The sequence below is a fragment of the Cyrtonyx montezumae genome, unplaced genomic scaffold (assembly GCF_038088225.1).
Source record: "Cyrtonyx montezumae isolate F1298 unplaced genomic scaffold, pur_monq_1.0 scaffold_10, whole genome shotgun sequence".
NCBI lineage: Eukaryota > Metazoa > Chordata > Aves > Galliformes > Odontophoridae > Cyrtonyx > Cyrtonyx montezumae.
In genome coordinates this window covers 39306078-39328119 of record NW_027071826.1, presented here as the reverse complement: position 1 = coordinate 39328119, position 22042 = coordinate 39306078, and the positions used below count along the sequence as shown (strand labels likewise).

The 22042-nt window shown below is 40.5% G+C and overlaps 1 protein-coding gene across 4 annotated transcripts in view; it reads left to right on the top strand.

Moving 5' to 3' along the window:
• The window catches only part of LDLRAD3 (low density lipoprotein receptor class A domain containing 3), a 282869-nt gene that overhangs the window by 47710 nt on the left and 213117 nt on the right, over window positions 1-22042 (top strand). For 3 of the 4 annotated variants that reach the window (XR_010623356.1, XM_065754994.1, XM_065754992.1), the window contains exons 3-4: window positions 8442-8567; window positions 12005-12139. Coding sequence is in view for 3 of the 4 variants with exons in the window: in XM_065754994.1 (XP_065611066.1) it covers window positions 8442-8567; window positions 12005-12139 (261 nt within the window). In the remaining variant the exon portion in view is untranslated. The remainder of the gene's footprint in view (window positions 1-8441; window positions 8568-12004; window positions 12140-22042) is intronic. The other variant, XM_065754993.1, reaches the window with a different exon arrangement.

Genomic DNA, 22042 nt, shown 5'->3' with positions numbered 1-22042 from the left:
TGGAGAGTTCTTGTGCCCTAGGGAAAGCTTCCTTACAGATCTGCTGGCTCTGCTCTTTTCCCTTTCTGTGAAGTGTGTTTTATCAAAGTTCATCATGCTTTGGAAAAGATAGATAAATAATCAATACTTACAAGTGAGTGATTTAGTAACCTGCCACTTAACAAAAGTAAAACACCAGCATGACAATTACTTTGCCACTCGAGGATTTTATCTTAAGATTCTAACACTGTACAGAAGTACTACAGCTGAGTTTATCTCTTTAGTTCTAGCCTCTATCCACTACTTCAGGAGGTGTGGAGTGGCTGTGACATGGCTCATGGTACAGACTGGAGGCTGAGGTGGCTGTGAACTAGAGGCATTCTGTGTGCAGTCTGGAGATGATGACAAGCCTCTGCTGTAAATGAATGAGTCCAGGCAGTGTTGATCTATGTTTGTGAGGTAGCAAGCAAATGTGCTTTGCAGTCCCTCTTGAATATGAAGGTAGATAACATAAGAAACAAGTTAAAGGCATGAAGATAACTATAAAAGCTATGTATTTAAAATAAATAATATGACTGCAGAAGCATCGTGACTTCAGAACTCCTTGTTCCTGATAAAAGAAGTGTGGAGTTGTGCAAATACCATCTTGGTCTCCTACTTTACATTACACCTCAGTCCAGTGCATTCCAAATGCCTGTAGGGAATGCACGATTCTGTAATGAAACCTGTAAATAGGTAATTCTTTTCTTGACTTTTTTTTTTTTGAATACGTGGAATGAGAAAATGTTATAGCAGGGCCATAATGAAGGAAAAGAGAAACGTTCTACCAGAGCTTGCAAACTGTAAGGCTCACACCAATAAAAATCTGCAGTCAAAGTAGATTTTGTGTAGCTATGTTAATGCAGTGTTGTCATGTACTAGGTTTCCAGACTGCCAGATGTTGTGTAAACAATAGTCTTACAAAGTTGTACAAAAGCAATCTTCAGTGGTCTGGTTCTTATTTACAATCCAGTAATAATTTGTGTAAAAGGCTAATGACATTAACAATTTTTTTTCTTAACTAGAATGTATAGCAGAAAGTTAGGAATTCCTCTATAAAAGTATGTAAACCCGTAAGAAGATTTCTGTCTTGAGACCATTGAATGCTTTTAAGTATCCTTGTTTTTCTTGCTGCTTCCCTTTTGTCCTGATTATCCTGGTGTATTTGCTGCTTGATGCTCTAGTACCCCACCTACAAATAACTGTCAGTTACACCTCCAGATTTGTATGAACCTGGGAGAAACTCCTGAAGTTCCAGGAGGGAAACCCAAGCTCCTAGGCAAACCTAGCTTCAAAGGCAAATTCTAAGTTCTGCTGCATCTTTGCCTGCAAGTCAGCAGTATTATTGTGTTGCCACTGCTTAGCTTCCACTGTGTTGTTTAGCACACAGGCTTAAGAGCTGAAGCTTTTGTTAATCATGCTGTAGTTTGGCTGCAGTGTTCTTTTACTTTCAAGGGTCTTTGAGCTGGAAGGACTCTCAGGAATCAAGCTCTCCCAGCAGGTCAAAGCCACAGTGATCAAAACCACAAATGCAGTCCATTCCAGGGCCTGCTCACTCACGGCTGTCTGTTGCACAGTGGCAGTGCTCTGAAGGCCTACAAGGCCCTTCATGGTTTACTGATTAGGTCTGTGTTGTCCATCTTCCAGAAGTGGAGTTTGTAATGCTGTGATCTGACTTGTGAGACGTTAGCAGATCTGTGAAAGCTGAAAGCAAACCTCGTTCTTTCAATCTGTAACACGTTCCCAATGTGAAACTGGCTGTGCCATAAAATTGTTACTGTTTAGGAGACCTTAATTTTTCACTGAAGCAAAACGTTTGCAGAGCTAATTGTAGGTAAGATAATCCCAAGGTTAATTAGCCTGTTTTGCAGCACTCGTGAGAAGTGAAGCAAAGATAGAAAGTTGCTGCTTAAGTGTCTTGCTGGCTGAGTTCTGGTGTGCATCCACTGACACAGCTACTAAGCAATTGAATGTTGAGGTTTTGCTGGCATTCATGCAGAGTAAGGGGGGCAAGGTACAGAGACATATTTCAGCTTGTAATTACTATATAGAAACTGAGCTGAGAAGGTACAATCATCCATCTATGGCAAATGGCTTTTTAGCTGCTGTTTGAATGTCCTGCTCTCGGGGTTATAAAAATAGTTTGGAATGCCTTTTGGCCAGCAGAGCCACTGGAAGACCAGCTCAAGTAAAGTTTGTGTCAGATTTCTTAGATAGGTGACAAACATCAGAATTTTTAAACAGAACTGAACATTAAACAGTGCATGAAATCAGCATCTGCATTAACTGAGAAGATGCTGAAAACCAGCTGTTAATCTTTTCGTCACTTACTCCAATGGCTCACAAATTTGGACTATCTAACTAGAATTAACTCTTGTTTTCATTCATGATTAAGCAACCAAATACTTAGAGTAGCTGTAATACAGTTTATAATGAAGTGACCATGGTGAAGATCTCATTTGAAGCTCAATTACAGAAATTTACACATGAGTAAGGACAAATGCAATATCCACTAGCGTTTGATGGCTTTTTATGCAAGGAGATCAAGAGGGTTATGGTGCTAATTATTTAATCCTATTGATAGTCTCCTCTAGATGGATGTCACTACACAGCCAGACAGGAGAGCCTGGAACTGGGACAGGTTTAACCGTTGCATGCAGACAATGACAGCATGCAGTGCAAATCAGTTTTTGCCTATACTTTCTTCTAGCATCGCATCTACTTTCTGACAATTTTGTAGATGGTTATTTAGACTTCTAGACCACTGAAGAAAGATAACTTTAGTCTTTGACGACAAGTAAAGGTTACTTTTTCCACAGTACTCTACCTCTAAAGTGCCTTCTCTTCCCACTTAAAAACTCACTAGGTTAGATGCTTTTGTCTTCAGCTAGAGAACTGGCAGAGCAGACTATTGCATGAAAACAAAATGCTAGCCCATAACTGAAGAAGATTTGGTGTAACCTTCTGGACATGTTCAAAGATCTTGTAGTGAAGTCAGACATGTCAGAATTGCTTTTATAAAAGTATATATGTATGTACAGTATGTGATTTTTTTATAGTATATGCTAGATCTTTTTTTTTCCCTACTGTTCTTATTGCTGAGAAGTAATGAAACAGATTATAATTCTTGAAAAATACTTCTGTTTCACACTTTATGCCCTAAAGATAGTAAAATGTTTTTCTATTAATACTGTAGAGCTGTTCCTGCAAAATGTTATATCTGTGGAAAGTACAGCTGGTCCTGACTGGAAGTTACTATTTTTTATTTTTTTTTTTTAAGATCCTTAAAAAAAGGGAGTGAGAGAATTGATTTCTGCATAGCATAAGGAGTAAGTTCACATACTTGCATGCATAACTGACAAAATAGTTCACTTGAACTTAAGCAAATGAGTCTGGGGGTAATGTTTGGCAAGTTTATACTGTAGCCAGCAGTTCTCTGTGAGCATCTTAGCTCTGTTCTTTGGATTTGAATTTCAAGTGAAGAGCTTTGTAGTGAAGAGCAGAGTTCCTTCCCACGGTTAGAAAAGCCAGAAGAGATTGATGCTGTGTGTGGTCATTTATTGCTATCTTTTTGTCTAAATACCACAGGAATTCCATTTTTTCAGTGTAAATACATGTTCATGATAATGCTTAATTCCTGGATTTGGGGCATATTAAAAAGAGTGTGGCTAGCAGATTGAGGGAGGTGATCTTCCACCTCTACTCTGCCCTAGTGAGGCCACATCTAGAATACTGTATCTAGTTCTGGGCTCCCCAGTTCAAAAAAGACAGGGATCTCCTAGAAGGAGTCTAGCAGAGGACCATAAAGATGATAAAGGGTCTGGAGCATCTTCCATATCAGGACAGGTTGAGTAACCTGCGTCTGTTCAGCGTGGGGAGAAGACTGAGAGGGGATCTGATTAATAATTATAAATATCTAAAGGGAAGTGGGAGACAAATGGATGAGGCCAGGCTCTTCTTGTCGGTGCATAGCAATAGGGCAAGGAACAGTGGCCTAAAACTTGAACACGAGAAGTATCCTACTGGTATGTGGAAGAACTTCTTCATGGTAGGAGTGATGGTGCGCTGGAACAGGTTGCCCAGAGAGGTTGTGGAGTCTCCTTCTAAGAAGATATTCAGGAACCATCTGGATGCCAACCTGTGTGACCTGTTGTAGGAAATCTGCTTTAGCTTAGCAAGGGGGTTGGACTTGATCTCTCGAGATCCCTTCCAACCCCTGCAGTTCTGTGATTCTATGGTTTCTTCTGCCATGACTAGGTAACGGCTGAGGAGCAGGAATGCAATTAATCTGTGCTTTTCCACTACAGGTTCGCAAATTGGTTGAATGTTGGCTGGGGTGTTTAGGTACTTGCTGTAGTTCTGCAATTGATTTGCCATCTGAATCCAGACTGGATCTGCTATTTGGGTAATATTTCTTTAGACACAGTTTGGTAAATTGTGTGATTTTTTGCTGTTTTCCGAGTGTGGCCTTTAGTCCTTCCCCTTCCACCCACTGCATGTTCTCTCAGTTGTTTAGGTTTTGTAGTCCTGGGAGGATTTGCCAATTCCTTTAAAAATAACCAGCTTTTCCCATCCCTTTCCCTTGGCTGGTTAAAGCAAGGCTAAATAAGCTCAGATGATCCACAGGTGTCTGTTTCCTTTTTCACTGCTCTTCAGCCACCTCCCGATATCCAAGTAATTTTTTATTATCCTGAGCCCCATTTCAGCCAAGCGTGACAGAAGGACAGATTGTAAAGACGATGTCCTTGAGGGCTTATCAAGACTGAAGGAGCCAAATAGGCAACTGCTGTTAAATAAATGGAAGACTTTTCATGTACAGATCTGCCTGGAAACTTAAGGCCTGTGCAACTGGAGACACAGTGATGCACAAAGAAGAGTAAAGCCTTTTTCATAGCAGTCATATAACAGGAGTAGGAATTGCAGAAGTGTTGCGAATAGTGTGGCAAATGGCTTGAATCTACTTCAGACAGTCATGAACCTGGTAGATGTATCTGTTACTTGTGAGAGTGCCGAGGACCTGAAGAATATGGATAGGCTCATCACACTAAGGGTATTTCCAGTGATCACTGCAGAATGGGAAGGTGCATTTTTGCTGAGGAAGACGTGATTGTGTTTTCCATAGACACTTTGTGAGAAATGATTAAGCAGCTCTTCCTGAAAACCTCAGGAAAACTTTGCCAAGGGGCAGCAAGGATGTCAAATTGGAAGCAGAAATTCCCTAGTGAGGGTCTCAAGAATCAGGGTATTTGGCTTGGATTAAGCTACTATTAATTCATCATTTTTCCTGTGTTTATTCACAGCATGTGAGAAATGCATTTTGTATTTGGAATTGGAGCTTGGAAAGTAGAGTTCTGTTGGGAAGTGAGGTTTGTGCCTACTAAACTGCTAGCTGTGTGGATAGCGAGTCACTGTGGGATTTGAAACACTCATTTATCTTTACAGGCTATCTACTGTGAATGTGAATTTGCGTTGGGATTGGTTGATGTATGTGTTGTTACACCTGTTGCAAGTATGCAGAACTGCGTTTGGGTTTTGTTTGCTGTTATTTCCTTCCTTCAAGAGTAAATAAAAAAAGGAAAAATTTTAAAAAAATTAAAAAAGGAAATCTATAAATCTTCCCTGGCTGCTGTTTCAAGAGGAGGAGGAGGTAGGAGAAGATCTAAGAAGAAAATATTGGACTGAACTAGTTGTCCAAGCACTGCTTGCATTAAATCATTGTCCCTAATGGTTTCTCCTTCTTATTGATGGAGTATCAGGATGCTTTGGGCAAACTAAAGAAAGCATTTTCCAGAAATTTGACTTTCTTGTGGTCTAGCTCCTTTTTCTTCCAAATGCCAGGAAGCATTAAATACTGCGTATGATTTGACTGTGGTAGCTCAGATGCTTTTGGCCATCTTGTCTTCTGGACCAGGAGAGCTGCAGTAGCTGAGGAGTGACTTGGTCATTCCTGAAACTGAGCTGCTGCCACATTTGCCACCACTTGGAGCTGTGGTTGGAAAAGTTCAGAGTCTTGCGCCATTCAAAGTGCCACAAGCTCCAGTTTTCACGATTTGTGGTCTGAATGAAGTCTCTCTGGAGAAGTAAGGCTGTGCTAAGAGACTATCCATATTAGAAATTTTAGAAGGAAATAATTCTGAAGCCTTAATCTGAGTAATTTTTAGCAATGACAAACAGTGTTTGAATGGTTGGCTGGAAACTTCAGAGTCTCCAAATGCAGACTCCAAATCACAGACCGTAGAAGATCCTGAGTGGGAAGGGACCCACAAGGGTCATTGAGTCCAGCTCCTGGCTCCTGCCAGGACCACCCAGAGTTCAAACTCTTTGTCTGAGAGTATTGTCCAAAGTCTTCTTCACAGCCGGGGCTGTGACCACTGCCCTGGGGAGCCTGTTGCAGCCTCTGTGAAGAACCTTTTCCTAACCTGACTCTCCTGGACATAGCTCCATGTCATTCTCTCAGTCTTTCACTATCACAGAGAGGAGAGCTCAGCGCTGCCCATCTGCTCTGAAGAGCTGCAGCCACCATGAGGCCTCCCCTCAGTTTCTCTCTAGGTCAAACAAACCCAGGGAAGTATGAAGACTTGGGCATCTCTTTGTCTAAGTGTTATGACCACGCTTCCTCAGCAGCAGTTTGGCTGGCTGGCGTGTCAGATGCTAATATGGACTTCTTGCTTTGGTGACAGATCTGGCGTTTGTTTTTGAAGCGTTTGTTTTCATGCTTTTGTTTAAAGACTTGGGGTATGGCACTGGCTCAGACCTTGTGGTTACTGAATTGTTTAGCTGAAATCAGTCTGCTGCCTGAAAACTCCAGCACAGAAGTTTATCTTAGAAATTGTGTAAAGAATTAAGGGTCTCAGGTGCCTTGGCTGTGGGTTTGGCATTGCTGGTGTTGTTGAGCACAGCAACTACTTCAGGGTAATTTATCACTTGCTCTTCTACGAGGTAACGGTTCACCTTTTCTTTCCAAGTGAACCTTGGATTCTCTTCAGAAAATGCGGCAGGTAAATACATCAGTGATACATCCTACTTAAATGAAAACTACTGGTATAATAAAAATAAATAACAATTAAAAAATGCAGGGAGGAACTTGAAGGAATTTGCTTTGGGAAGACACTAAATCAAGCAGGCGTTACTGTTGCTGTGGTTTGAGGATGCTTATATGCTCTTTGCTGAGTGATGGAACGTGGCTTTGCTACAGCTGTGTTTTGTTTTTAACCCTGGGAAAGAGGATCTCTTCCACATCAATGCTGATGTTGCTTGTCTCTGTTTGGTGTATATTCTTTCCTATATTTCCTCTGTTGTCCCTGACTTTGTCCTGGCCTCATAGAACTGCCCATGTTGATGTATCAATCCATATGGCACACAGAAAGACTGCCTGCTGCTGTGATATCCAGATCTGTCAACATCTTAAAACCCAGGAGCTGTAAACGCATCTTCTGTGTTTGGCATGGAAGTAAGGAGAGGAGGAGAAGTTTACTCCGAAGTCCTTATGTTAGAGGGCTGGCTTCTTTTCTGTTGTTGTCCTGTGAGTGGTCCACAGGTGGCATTATGGTGTGTTGGCAGTGATCCACACTCACTTCCCTGCACTCAGCCATACTTTTGTTTCCAGGGGACTTCCTAGTCCGTGATGCATTGCAGAAAATGAAGTCATGCTAATCTGAAAAGAAAATAAATAAATAAAAGGAAAAAACAAACAGCTAAATTTATTCTAGGCTGACGATAGCACAAGACTGAATTGGTACTTGCCTTGAGCAATGTAGTGGAAGCATCTGCATTACTCTAGCTGAGGGCAGCGTTCTCCCTGCCACGAAGAATTGCTGTTCAGTGAAGTAAAAAAATAAAAATAAAAATGAAGTACTTGGGATCAAATGAGATTCTATAATCGCTTCTTAACCACATTTTGATGTTATTGTTAGTATTTAGTGTTATGAATGGCTGTGCAAGTGCTATGAAATAGATGTGGTTTATGTCCTGAGGAGTTTTATAATGAAAGCCGTATGATGGAGAGTTGTATAGTAAGAGATGCAATTCATGTTTCTTCTGCACCTAATTTCATATAAATTGTGCTAACTAGAGGAACTATTCGTTATAGCATTTTCTTTTCTGAATTTGACTTTTGCAGCGTTAAAAATACGTTAATGAAGATCTCCTTTGTTTCCTATTCTCACAAAGGCACTAACTCACTTCATATCTCTGTATTCCCCTTTTCCCTCTCCAGGTGTTTTCTCACTCTTTGTACACTGTCTTTGCCCACTTTGGTCTCCAGATCCCGTATTCTCCAAACCTGCCATGTTCATTATCCCTATCCAGCTTGAATTCTTCACTTCCAGGCTTCCCATCGCAACATGTACAGCTACTGAAGTGTCTTTAACCTTTCTAAGACATTTCCCTAATGTTTGCAATCTTCTGTGTGTTTCTTCTCTCAGCAAAAGCCAAGTCCAAGTGTGGTGCCACCTTCTTCCCCTGTGCCAGTGGAATTCACTGCATCATTGGCCGCTTCAGGTGCAATGGCTTTGAGGACTGTCCTGATGGCAGCGATGAGGAAAACTGCAGTAAGTACTTGTCTGTTTCCTAGTGATGGCATTTTGTTTTCTTTCAGCTAATCATAGATGGGAAGCACTAGTTAGTCTTTAGTTTAAGTTAGATAACCTAGATGATGTGTGCCTTTTTCTTTTTTTTTAATTTGAGGGAATTTCTCAGTAGCATCAAGTGTTGATAATGTTAATAACAGAAAAACCTGCCACTACAGGAAATGTAAACATTAGTAGCCCTTTCAGAGAAGTCTCTTCAACCTTAGTGTTGTTGGCTGCAGGCACTGCCTCCTACAACTTGTTATAGGGCGTGTTTTCATGATGGTTCAGTAGCTCAGCTGAGAGTTCTGCAAAAGAGCAGTCTCTACAACAAGTGGTTCAAGAGTGGTGATAGAGTGACATCCAACTTCTTTGCAAGCCACTGCATTTCAAAATGTTGGGATGGCCTATCTAAGGCAGGCGAGGTTTTACCTACTTTCATCTCAGTCTTGGTTGTGTCCAGTTTTCACTCACACATACACGAACACTGCATCCTTTTCATTAGCATGTTCTCCATCTTTTCCTCATCACTGCATTTATTTATGTATCACCAAGCTACACAGTTGATTTCTTCAGTGGAGTTCTTCTGATTCTAAGATGTGCCATTTCTGGGCCAGTCATTGCTACCACCTGTTCTGCTGGTTGGTCAGCATTGCTCTTAAAATTTTTCCTCTTACTGCTGTCAGAGAGAATCACGTGTGACATTTACATCACAAAAACTGTCCCTGTTTAGAAAATACAAATATATTTAGCGATTCAGTCAATGACAATGACTTTTTAATAAGGTCCAGCTCAATTTTGTTTTATATATAATGCCTGTGTGTTTTATTAAGACTTGTTTGTAATTTTGAAGTTAGACGAGCTGCATGTTTGCTTTGAACGAGTTCTCTGTATTTCAGTGTAATAAGCATTTGTCAGATATTACAAATGAGACTTAAAATTTATTAATCTGCTTATTTCTGGTCTCTGAAGAAGATTCGTTGCTCGTCAGCACGTTTAGGCTTCTCTGTTTATATGTGTTCTCAAACAACAAAAAAAAAGCCAGGAAAGAGTTATTTAGGTGAAACAGGATCTTTAAAGGAGAAGCAGGTTCTCAAAGTCAGAAGTGCCTGCCAACGTAGGAGTTTGAGCCCCTGAGCTGTTCAGCATTTTGCAGCAAAGGCACAGTGGAGATGTCATTTGAAGTATGACTTGACATGGGCTAAAACCCTGTTGCGTGGCTGCAGAGATCTGTTTGCATCTGTAAGTCTAGGAGGGATTTATCTAGCGGTAAGGAAAGGTTATGTTCGATCCAGCAGCCCTGCTGCTATTATCAGGAGCTGATAAAAGCCCTGATGTTTAGTGGGTCTGTAGGCGGAAGCCTGCAGCAAGTAGTGGCTCCTTCTCTTGTTAGAGCAGGCTGGGCTTTTCCTTTTAATGTCATTTAAAGGTCAGGAGGAGGACAACAGACACCAGTTTTCAAAGATAACAAAAGGGAAGGTCTTTACAGAGATCTATCACTGTCTGCTTCTAGGACAGCTTGCCTTTCTTGTTTGTGTGCCTCCCACACATGTTGAGGTCTCTGTGGCAGCATGAACATCCCTTAAAGGTGCCATCTGTTGTTGGTCGAGAGACTCCTTCTGCTCCTTGGGATAGCTGTGGCAGGGTGATAGCACCTCTGCAGAGGATAAACTTAGTGAAAGAAGATTGAAGGCTAAGAAATAGTTTTATGGTCTTTGAGTTTTGCTTAAACAAATGGACTAGAAAGAGGTTTTAATCAATTTTCTTTGTGTATCGTTGAGGTAGTGGACTGACAAATGGCAAGTTTCACTTAAAACACACCATGTGTGAGATAGTTAACAAATTCCTTAATTTCCCATGCGCTTCTTGTGGCGTGCAATTCCAACAAAGCTTTAGAGTTGATAATAGATTACTGATCTTCCTTTTCCTCTGTGCTATTGAAGTACACACACGATGTTTTCCAGCACATCCAAGTGTCTAGTCACAGCTTTGCTTATGTAGAGAAACACTTCTGTAGGTCCTAAAGTGACCTGCAAAATCGACGTGCTCTGCAAGTATGCAGCAGTTCCAGACCAAAAGAGATTTTATATGTTTTTAATAAGTGTGCTTTCAGGGAACTGAAGGAATAGCCCAGATGTAAGGAGTATTTGTTATGTTTACTGGTATACTGCAGATTCTACTCACAGAAAAGTTTAAAATTCCTTTTTTGTTTTTTGAAAGACTCTTTAAGGGCAGCGCTTACTTTAAAGAATAAAACAATAGGAAGCCAGTTAGTATTTGGGAACTGTAATCCTCTTTGTTATTGTGGCAGAGAATCACTTTGAAGCAGACAAGGCATCTAAACAGCTTTTTAAGATTTTCCATTGGAATGCTGCATTCGGTTTCAGTCACCTCATTACCAAAAATTGGCGGGAGTTCAGAGAAGAGTGACAAAAATTATTAACGGACAGAGAGATTGATTCATGGGAAGATATAAATTACGCATATCTCAGCTAAGGCATGACTGTGTAGGAAGATAAGGCTGTATGTGAAGGGTGCAAACATTGTTCAAGGGGGGGGATTATGTAGTTATGTATGCTGAGGTATAACTACGAGTAGAGGGATGAAATTGGGAATGAGGAAAATAAGATAAATATCAAGGAATTTTCCTTAGCTGTGAGGCACATTGAGTCTGTGATGTAATATCTTAGAAATGGAGAAAACTGTGCTGCTTGAGGCTTTTTAATGAGACTATATGTAGCAGCGAATATGCTGTAAGATGCTAGATTTAGAATGAGTGTGAAGACTGCTCTCCCCAGATGAGTCTGCTTAAATTCTGTTCTGCTTTTGCTGAGTATGCATTCACCTAACTCACAGGGCCTTACTTTGTGGAAGGATTTTCTGGGTGCACTTTAACTGTAAAAATGAATTTCAAGTTCAAACATTGAGAATTTGATAAATGCCAGTGTTTCCAAAGTATCAATTAAAAATGTGTGGGGTTCAGCAAGGTGGAAGAAGCAGAACTGGAGGTAAATAAAACAGGTGTGAGCTTGGATTGTTGGCTTATAAAACTTGAGCTAAACTGACTTTGTCATAATGGGAAGCAGTAGGCAGTGCTACCTTTCATGTGTCTTTGAGGTGGGCAAAAGCTGAGCACCTAGCAGCTACTGTGATGAGAGCTCTCATGAAAGAAAACAGAAAGATTACTACAACTGAGGGTAGACTAAATCTCTGCTAATTCTAGTGAATCTTGCATGATTTAGAAATATAATCTCTCTCTACTTAATGAGGCAAGGTATGTTTGATTGCCAAGTTACTCCCACATATTCAGGGAAGTGACCAGCTGTAGAGTTGTGACCTGTTGATGTTAATTACCTAAAAGCTATTTCACTGCCTGAGTAAGAGAATATTTAATGAAAGATCTCACTTTCTCTTCACAGCAGCCAATCCCTTGCTTTGCTCTACTGCCCGGTTCCACTGTAAAAATGGTCTTTGCATTGATAAAAGCTTTGTGTGCGATAGTCAAAATAACTGCCAAGACAACAGTGATGAAGAAAGCTGTGAAAGTCCTCAAGGTAAGAGTAGTTGGTTTGTTTTTTTTCTGTAAAGCAGCATTATGCCAACTTCAGTTAATGTGTAACAGACATAGACAATATGTTTCTCTTGTCCTGTGTAGACTAGAGCTGTGGTTTCTCAAATCCTGCAGTTAATGAGTGTGAAACATGTTGTGTGTGTGTGCATTTCAGTATCAGTGCTCAGAAGATTGGTATTGCCTTTAAATTAATAAATTCACTTTTGCTTGTGGTCTGTGGTCCAGTGCTAGCTGAAGTTGCTGGGAATCTGTTTAGCGACTTCCAAGAGATATGATGTGAACCCAGAGAGATCAGTAATTAAGTTTCAATTTGAGGAAGTTTGGTGTTCTGTCCATTTGCCAGGTGACTTAAGTCTGGGCAGGCTTAAAGCTTTAGGTCCTCTTTGCACTATTACTTTCTGCAGGGTGTGCTTCATTGTGTGACAAGTTTACAGTGAAAGAATATATTCTGAGCCTTCCCTGTGTCAGTATTAAGAGAACAATGTGAAGTCGGGGAAGGAATTTTATTATTGTTTGAAAACTGTGTATGAGCCTTATAAGACTTCTAAAACACCAACTCTGTCATATTTTTTTTTATTTCAACTTCTTTTTAACTACGTGCAGCATTTCTCACGTGCTTTTTGTAACTTAATGCCATGGTATTTTATAAAATGAATGACTTGAGGTTGACAGGTGATGTGTGTCAGGCATCAGCTGCTAAACCTTTTCATGTCCAAGTTGCTACTGAGACACCAGAGAAGGAAAAAAATGGAAGTCTGGTTGGATGTTTGCTGGGAAATTGCAGTGTGCTTGTGCCTGTAGAGAACAGGGCACATGAAGAGGGAGAGATAAAGGATGGTGTGAAAGAAGATGAAATCTGAGAAATTGAAGAAGAATGACTTCAATATTTAGCTGTACTGATGATTTAGCCCTTCATGAATTAGAAAGTAATTCTGAGCTCAACATGTCGATAAGTATTCTGGACAACTCACAAGGGAAGAGGGAAAACAAGCATCAGCAATGTCAACAAAAAAGAGTTTACAGCAATGGTATGTGATGATGTGTTCTGTGTGGTTTCTCTGCTTAACCTATGAGCTCTATCCTTTGGCTCAAGATGTAAAAGCTGAACGGGTCATCCTCTTACTTGCCAGGGCTATGTCACGTCGTGGGAGCATAAATCTGCCTGGATGGAGCCCCAGAGAGGGAGCTGGCCTGTTCTGGTGTTGTGGTTGTCTTGGGGAAGGAGAGGAAAAGGGACCTTTTGAGGGTCTAGTGCTCTGTACTGCTGCTGCAGTAGTGCTGCTGTGTTGAGGGGTGAATTGTTTTTCACTACAGGCCTAAGGCAGCTTAGTAAGATTAATGCATGTGGTAAGGTTTTTTGTTGGGTTTTTCTTTTTTTGGCATCTGAAGTTTAAAGCAGCAGTGTTCTTTTCCAAGGTTGGTATGGCTGCTTCCTCTGCAGATTAATTGGCTGGATTGCCTCCAGGTTGTTTGTTGTCATGACAATCTGCTTTTGGAAGTGACTGTCAGGCTCCGGAGAAGAAAAGAGCTGTATTTCATGAAGCTGTTACTTTGTCTTTATCTTTGCTCCTTCTGGAAAAGTCAGATTAGTACCGGGAGTTAAGCAGAGTAATTCTACCACTTTCTATGCATGAAAGAGCCCCAGACATGGAGAAAGGAACTCTCTTTTATTAGATTAGAGCAGCAAGGATTGTTTTTATTAATATATAAATGTATGTATGCACTTAAAAAAAAAAAAAAAAGTCGAAGTACAAGATTAGGAATAAGGAGTGAAATTCTTGTGGTGTATGAGTGTGGTTGTCCTGTAGCAGTTCAAGAGCTTCCCTGAATTGCCATTTCCCTGTCTGTCAATGTGTGATGCTTGTATACCTGTCTTTCAAAGTGAGGATTAAACAGCGTAATGTGCTCAGCTCCCCATCAGAATGTAAATGAAGATTCCCTCTGGAGTTTGCAGCTATGGGTATGTCAGTCTTGGCTCCCAAACACAGCAAATACTTTGTGTTAATTGAGATTTAGAGGCTAAAGTGGACAGAGTCTTTCATTTCTCACAATTCTTTCTATGGCAGATCTAATTAGTGTAATTAAGATGAGTTTTATGTTAATACAGCACCCAGCAATCCTGATCATTAACTAGAACTCGAGTGTTCTGGGTACTTAGGGACAGAGCAAAGCACGTCTGTAGGGCATTATAAAATCAAGATAGAGGATTTTCTTTCCACTAGCCATGTTATCATGTCAAACATAGTAGTTTTAATTCAGTGTAACTGAGTTCAGTCTGACACAGGAGATTGCCCTTGTGTGCTATTTCCCCATCTAAAAAACTGTTGATTTAGCAATCACTAAGCTTCTGAGCCTCTCCCTGTAGTATGATATTGTCATTATCACCGTTTAACAGATGGGGAAGAAAAGGCATAGATCAGCTAAACAAAATGATCCCAGAGTAACATCCTGGCTGGTAGGAGTAGAGCTTCATCTATGCTTGTCTGCTTCAGGGGAATGTTGTGAGACTTAATCAATGTTTGCAAACTGTTTTGAGATACTAAGATAACATGTGGAATAGAAGTGTGAATTATTAATTGGTACTTTGCTCTCCTTCTGCTCTTGGGTATACTGACAAGCTTTTTAAATTAACACCTCTTCCTACTCCTCCATGAACTTCAAAGGCCTCCTTTATCCTGCTGTCATTACTGGAGAGCTGTGGTAGCAAATCTGTTCAGTTTGTGTCAGAAACTCCTTCATACATAAAGATCCTTTCGATTAAGAATGGTCACTCTGCAGATTAGGAAAAGAGAATGTCACCCCCTCCTGCTACACGTGTTGACCTGGCTTTGACATGAGGTGCATCCTTGACAAGTAGTAGTTTTGCTAGAGCACTGCATTTTGCAATGAGCTTGAAGTCATGAGTTTATAAAGATTCACTTTAGTCATAAATAGGAGTAGGTTCGTTTGGGGATGAGTGCCACAAGATTTAGGTACAAAAATGGGAGGAAGGTCAGGAAGGTCCTATTTTTCTGAAGGCAAGTTCCTGTTCTTCTTTCCCATACCACCTGTAACCCAGTGTTGAATATCTTACAAAGTTTTGTATGTCATGAGGAAAGGGACAGTGTAAAAGCTTAGATTGTCAAGGTCTAGAAGCTAGTTAAATAATTCTACTCTTGTTCCCAGTAGTAGTTACTTGTAGACCTTATAGCTGCTGTGATAATCCTCTAAGCTGTTCCTTTATTCTGTCCCCAACTACACTCTGGTCATCTTTGGTTTTCAGCACTGAAATGGAATGGCCAATTTTCCCATAGTCTACTCTGTGTTGTGTTTATCCAGGTAACCACCTGGGATTAGGACTGGATGGAGTATATAACTGCTTGCATTATTTGCACAGTCACGTATATGTAACTCATCAGAATTGCTCTTTCTAGGGCTTTGTTCTAATATTATTCAGTGGATCTTAATCCAGGAAAGTTCCTCCACCCATCTTTTTTTTTCCTGTGACTGCCTGAGGTCTCTCCCATGTGTTAACTGATGCTGGTAACCTTTCCAAGCAGTAACATTGGCCTGCCAGTCATGGGGAGATTTCCTGCTCTGACAGCAGTCCACTGAACTGCAAGGGAATTCCTTATTCTTAGTATTTTTCAACAGCTGTGTAATTTTGTTTTTCAGCTCTAGCACCGTACTTAATTTATTCCCTTATTTATTCCCTTTTCCATTTTGGTGCTTTTTAGTTTAGCTATACCACCGACAAAAGCATACTGTCTGTTTGAATTCAAAATCTTCTTGGCCCTTCTTTTCTTTCCCACTAAGGTTGCTAAAATCCTTTATTAGCTTTAACCCCGTTGCCTAGGAAAAGAAAGTTTTATTGCTGCAAGTCTGTGTTCACTCTGGCCGAGCTGGCTTCAGTAATGTTGCTCTGTTTGTCACTCTGCAGTTGTTAGTAAACAGTACCACTGTGGTCAAGTTATACATTACAGGTTTTTCAAGAGTCCCAAAGCTGATTCCTGTTCTACATTTCTACAGTGTTATTTGGTAGTGGCCACAGTTGCACATATGGATACTTCCTTCTTCATGTTTGCATAGTTTTTGTTTAATTGTTAGGATTTTAATATCCTGCATTGTTCCAAAATGAATTTAGAAGCATATATAGTTGTTAGCTGATCTTTTTTTCTGTGGCATATTTAAATTGCTTGTGTAAAAACAGGCAGCATGTTGAACCATTGAAGAATCTGACCCTGAGTCAAACAAACTGACAGCCAAGTGGTACAGACATACTCTAAATTTTAGTGAAATACTGCAGTACTTGATGGATAAAGCACAAATAGCTCCTAGAACATCCCACTCCACATGGAGCTTATTGTCAGCCCTTTGCATGTGGCAGACTGAAATTCTGAAATTCCCAGGTGCTCTGATATCACTTATACTTCCCAAAGCCTTATAGTGTGAGCCTGGCTGTGCACGTTTCCTTATATCAAGTCTCTCTTTGACTCATTATTGACTCAGTCTGTAAGCTGAAGCTCCACTGGCAATTATTGTGCATCAGCTTAGTACCATCCAGCCTACAGCTGGAACTTAATACTCAGAGGCAGACTAAACAGAAGCAGGAACTTAAGAAAGGATACAAATAAAATGTCATGGAATGTTTTATTAAAAAGAGGCTATGCCTGGGCAAATTTAGCTCTCTAATAACTTAACACTTGCTAGATGAGGGCGTTTCTGTTGGCTGTGTATTGCTTCTTTCCTCCCTTCCTCTCTTCCCTGGTCAAGCTCAGGATTCTTTCCCTTTTTTGACTTCATAAGATTGTGTTTGACAGGGCTTTTTTCAAGAGACAAGGTACTACATCACCCAGGGCTCACCATGTTTAAGACAGTAATGATGGGCACCTGGTCCTGGGTCTGCAGCTCATATGATACCTGTTCTGTAATCAGAGATTACTTGAGGATGCTGTGTAAGCCCTCCCTAAAGGCACAGTTTCATCTAATGACAGAAGTGCCATTTTTACAGTAGTGCGTTATTGAATTCCTGCTGTGACCTGGTGGTTGTTTTCTTGTTTGTTTGGTTTCCATTTATTTCATTTATTTATTTATTTATTATTTTATTTTATTCTATTTATTATTATTATTGTTATTATTATTATTATTTTCTTTTATAGCTGGGTCTGCAGTTGGGGTTCCCAAACTAGTTATGAAGAAAGTTAGAAGCAGGCCATGGATCAGCTGTTGTGCTTTCAGTCAGGGGAGCTGGAAATTGATACTGTAAATGGCATGTTTTTTGTTACCTGTGAAGAAATGAAATAAGAATTCTTAATAGTTGTCTAGATATTTTTTACCTTCACTTTGACACATGCCTAATTAACTGTTCCAGAAAAAGGTGATATGAGTATCCAGTTTCTTTGCCCCTGCTTCAAAATTTCAAGAATAGGTGATAAAAAGTCATGCTAGAGGAAGAGAAGTTTAAAATAAAAGGATTTCTTTTTCCCCATTGTTCTTTAGGTTGATTAAATACCTCTTGAGCTCGCATTTGTAAAAATCGATTTCTTCCAAATACTTTTTCCACAGGGTTTTAACAGTATGTAGGTGGCTGAAGTATACCATGTATTTTGGCAGTGTCATGTAGTGTCCATCCTGGATGCTGAGTTGCATTAATTTTTCAAAATTGTCAGTGTCATTTAACCATGTAGTAGGCTCCTGTTGCAGAACAGTAGCCTCCCTCTTTTTTTCTGGCAGTGGAAGGAATTAAAATGAAATGCACAGATGTCGATTTCTGACTTTCTGTAGAAAGGAATCGATTCCAGGTGGTGAAGTGCTTTTTCTGCAGTTACTGTGGAAAATAATTATAACATTTGTATTTAAAATGAAACTTTAATACCTATTTCAGAACTGCAGAAAACAGTTTTGGTGAAATATTCTTTATTTTTGGTTGGGAAAGAGTCATTGTTATGACAAATGTAGGGAGAAGAGAGCCAAAGCAGAGGTTACCTGGTTTAAATGTTGAAGAGGAGCTCTCAGTAGCAGAGTGACATCTGTCTTGGCCTTCTCTTCTATTTCTCGTCCTAACCCTCACTCATCAGACCCAACCACACCAATCTTTAACTCTATTTCCATGCCTGACCAAGAGCTTGTTGGCATGACTCTCCCACTGGGGCTGCCCTTCAGCACCACGTATTCAGTCAAAGGGCAGAGCTTGTGTTGTAGCCTTCTAGCATTAATCATTGCTGAGGCATAATGCTTCAATCTAAATCTAGCTTGAAAAGTACCTGTGTTAGTGATGGTGGCAGAAGGTCTTATGTTGATTTAACCTCCTCTGCCTTCACAAATCTTAGTCTATCATTCTGATGTCTAGCTGTCTGCTAGTTAGAAATGATTTTCTAACAGGAGTGATTTGGGCAGCTTGCTTCTTGCACAAGTTTGTGTGGAAAATGGAGAGGAAAGTACTCTCCAGGAGTTGGGTTGTTGTTTTTATCAGCAGTAGGATTAGACGAGTTTTGTTGCTCACAGCTTCGTAAATGGAAGAGAAACATCCCAGAATCCTCCGTGTGAAGTTTAGTTTTTTATTTGTTTGTTTGTAAAAATACATAGCTGCTGCTATCAGATTGGTGGATGTGGCTCCTGAAACGTCGGGAAACCAGTTTTGCGTGTGGTTAAAATCTGTAACTTTTCATACCTTCACTTGTGTCTGGGAATAATTTGTGACGCGAGCTCCATCAAAGCTCATGTGTGTGTTCTAACTCAAAGCCACGGGCAAGGCTGTATGACCAGGTGTAAAAGTTAGTGTCTGTATTCAGATGTTGTAGCAGTTTAATACCCAATCAGTTATGTAGTTGACCTAAATCAGTATAATTTCTTGTAGACAGTCCCTGAGAGCAGGGTTACCAAGGTCTGTTGAAAAGTTTTACTGACATCTGCTCAGCAAGAATACATGCTCCAGGTCAGCCAGATGTCACTGCAGCTAGAATCTGTGCTGCACTTGCTGCCTAGGAGCGCAATGGGAAATGCAGAATTGCTCTTAAATATAGAAGATCCCATCTGGTAGGGACTTGGTTACTCCTAGACCTCTCTGTCTTCGTGCCCACTCCTAAATGTTGGTCCTGGCCTGGTCAGTAGGAGTGTTATCTCCCTGCAGCTGAAGGAACTGGCTTTTGTGCATTTTGCGGGTCACACTTGGACTGTTATACCAGTCTGCTATATTCACAATGGAACAAAATAGTCCAGGGTGATGTTTAAAACCTGAGGAACTTGCCAGCCAGGGTTCCAAAGAAAGGTATTTAATGCTGCCTGATCTGAAACCAGCAAATGAAACTTGATAAGCAAATGGATTACCACCAAAAAAAAAAAAAAAAGTTTGTTGCCAGACTTTAGATTAAACCAAGATTGATTCTCAGCCAAGCATTTCAGTACCTGTAAATCTGTGAAGGATGAGGCTGTTGAATTCTTAGCTTCCCTTCTTTGCTGCTCTTGCATTAAAACTTGTGTCACAGAGCCTGATCAACATTCTTTGGAAAGTTGGGCACCGCAGCACAATTTCTTCTGCTTACTGGAAGTTGTGAAGTGGTGAGAGACATCTAGTCAGTCTTCAGTCTGTGTGCCGTTCCCCAAGGTTGCCAAATTTACGCTCGTTCCCATCTCACATTACCAGATATTCTGTGCTAATTTGCTGTAAAAGATTACGTTAAAAATCCATATTTATGAGGGATGTTAAAAACATAAAGCAATTACATGGTTTTCAATTACATAAACATCAACATGCAATGGGAATTAGAAACTGAATAATTAATTTTCTGTTTATTTGTAATATAGAGTTTATGCAAACAGTAAAACCTGAAGAACTATGCGGGGGGAGCATGGAGGATACAGTGAGGTAGCGCCATAAAGTTTGGTCTCCAAACTAGCTTCTAGTATCTCTGTTCCAACCCAGTTCAGATGTCTATGTAGACATTGGCTGCTAGGGACAGTGGCAATGTGCTGGTGGAAAGCACTGGGTCCCGAAGTCCTGTTTGTACCTGCAGTTAGGTGGTATTTCCACCAACCTGGCTAAAGGTTGGGAAAATGGGATGCATGTTCTCATGTCCTGAATGCAGAGGCAGAAGCAATGATAGCTGCCTGGATTATTCCTCCTGTTGACCTGGTAAATGACCTTGGTTTTTTTGAGCTAACTTCTATTGGACGCCATATCTCTGTTTTACAGATGAGGAATACCAAACTTCTTGTTTTTGAATGCTTTATGAAAGGCTTATGAAGTAATGTGAGGAAAATAAATATCATGAATCATTTCTGAATATTATCTATCAGCTGCAGGGCACCTGCCCATCACTGTGGGGCCTGAATGTTGGTGCAAAATTATATCCTCCCAGGCTTCAAAGCAGAAGCTTCAAGGCTTGCTCTCTACCTTTATTTTAGTAACATTACTGCACCACACTAAGTACAGCTATTACCAAGTAGTTCTTAAGTGGAAATAATTTGGGGAATCCAGTGTTTTTAAGAGTTAGGTAATGCATCACCCTGTACTAAAATCTCAGGGATTTAAATGAACATGTTCCATTTGTTCAGATACTTATTCTTAGGTCCTTGTTTCTCTTACTCCTCCTTGCTGGGAAGCACCAACCTCGTTTTAGTGATGCCTTTCTAGGAAAACGCTTCTAGGCTTCCTGAGACAGATTTTCCATGGCAGATGGTGCTCATGATTTACCCTCCACAAGAGAAGACTTAAGATTTGCTTTCAGAGAACAAGTTTTTGAGCTGAGAGTTTTCTTCAGGAAGGCTTTTCTTAGCTAAGATTTGAACTGTACTATCAGTTGATTTTGAAGACCCTAGCGGCTGAAACTTTGCCAACTGGTGGACTCGTGACTTGGCTTGAGGGAAGGGGGTCATTGTGTACAATTAAATGGGAAGCTTTGCAAGGCATTTGGCACTTGTGCTTGTAAGAACTTGTAGCTATAGGAATATTGTATGGGAAAGAGTGCCCTTGTAGTGACTAAATTTAATTTGCTGTCAAATTTAATTTTTTTATTTCACACTCTAGAAGCAGAAAACAAGAAATGTATTTATGACTTTAAGAAAGCAATGCTGTAGGAGAGGTTATTTCCTTGTTGAATAACTGGACGAATGTGATCAACCAGAAAGAAGCAGGAGGGCAAGAAGACTTTTTCAGTTCAAAAGCTAGCAAATTCCAAGCTGAAATTTTTCTGTTGTTGTTTTTGCTTGTACTTAAAGCCAGTCTGGCTGACCAGATTGGACTGGGTGTGTTGTAGATCAGCTGCAATGAGAGGATCTTAAGATTTGGGCTCAGACTGCAAGGAGGCTGCAGCAGGTGTGAGGGTGGGGCTGAAGCAGCTATTGGGATAAAGATGAGACGTGGCAGCAGTGAGCCTGTCTGTCAGACAAGTAGGCATGATATAAAGGGGCTTAAATCATGTTCCTAGTTTGTTGTTTTGTTGGGATTGGTTTTTTTGCTTTGTTTTGCAAAAGGATTGGTTGTCTATAGTCCTGCCTTTTGCTCTTGTGGGGTAGCCAGCTGATACAGGTATGAAGAAGATGGGAATGGTGGTAACACTCAGCTCTTGAAGTCATACCGTTGTTTTTGTGATGTATCGGCTGCCAAAGTTTGAGTTCCAGAGTCCAACATCTTGTTCCTTTGTTGAGCTTGCAAACACCAGTGTGGTTGAATCACTGAATGTTTGCACAAGCCACTGCTGGGCTCTCTCTTGCCTTCCAGCATGCCTTTTTTCCCACCTTTTGAAATACAAATCCCAATGTGCTGATGATTAGTTGGTGACAGTGTGAAATCAGATTCTAGTTATGACTGATAATTGCAATAAAATATTCAGGGAGATCTCCCTGGCCAAGCTGGCTGTAATTCAAGACTTTGAATGTGAAGAAGTGCTGTCTGGAGGTGCCTAGGGAA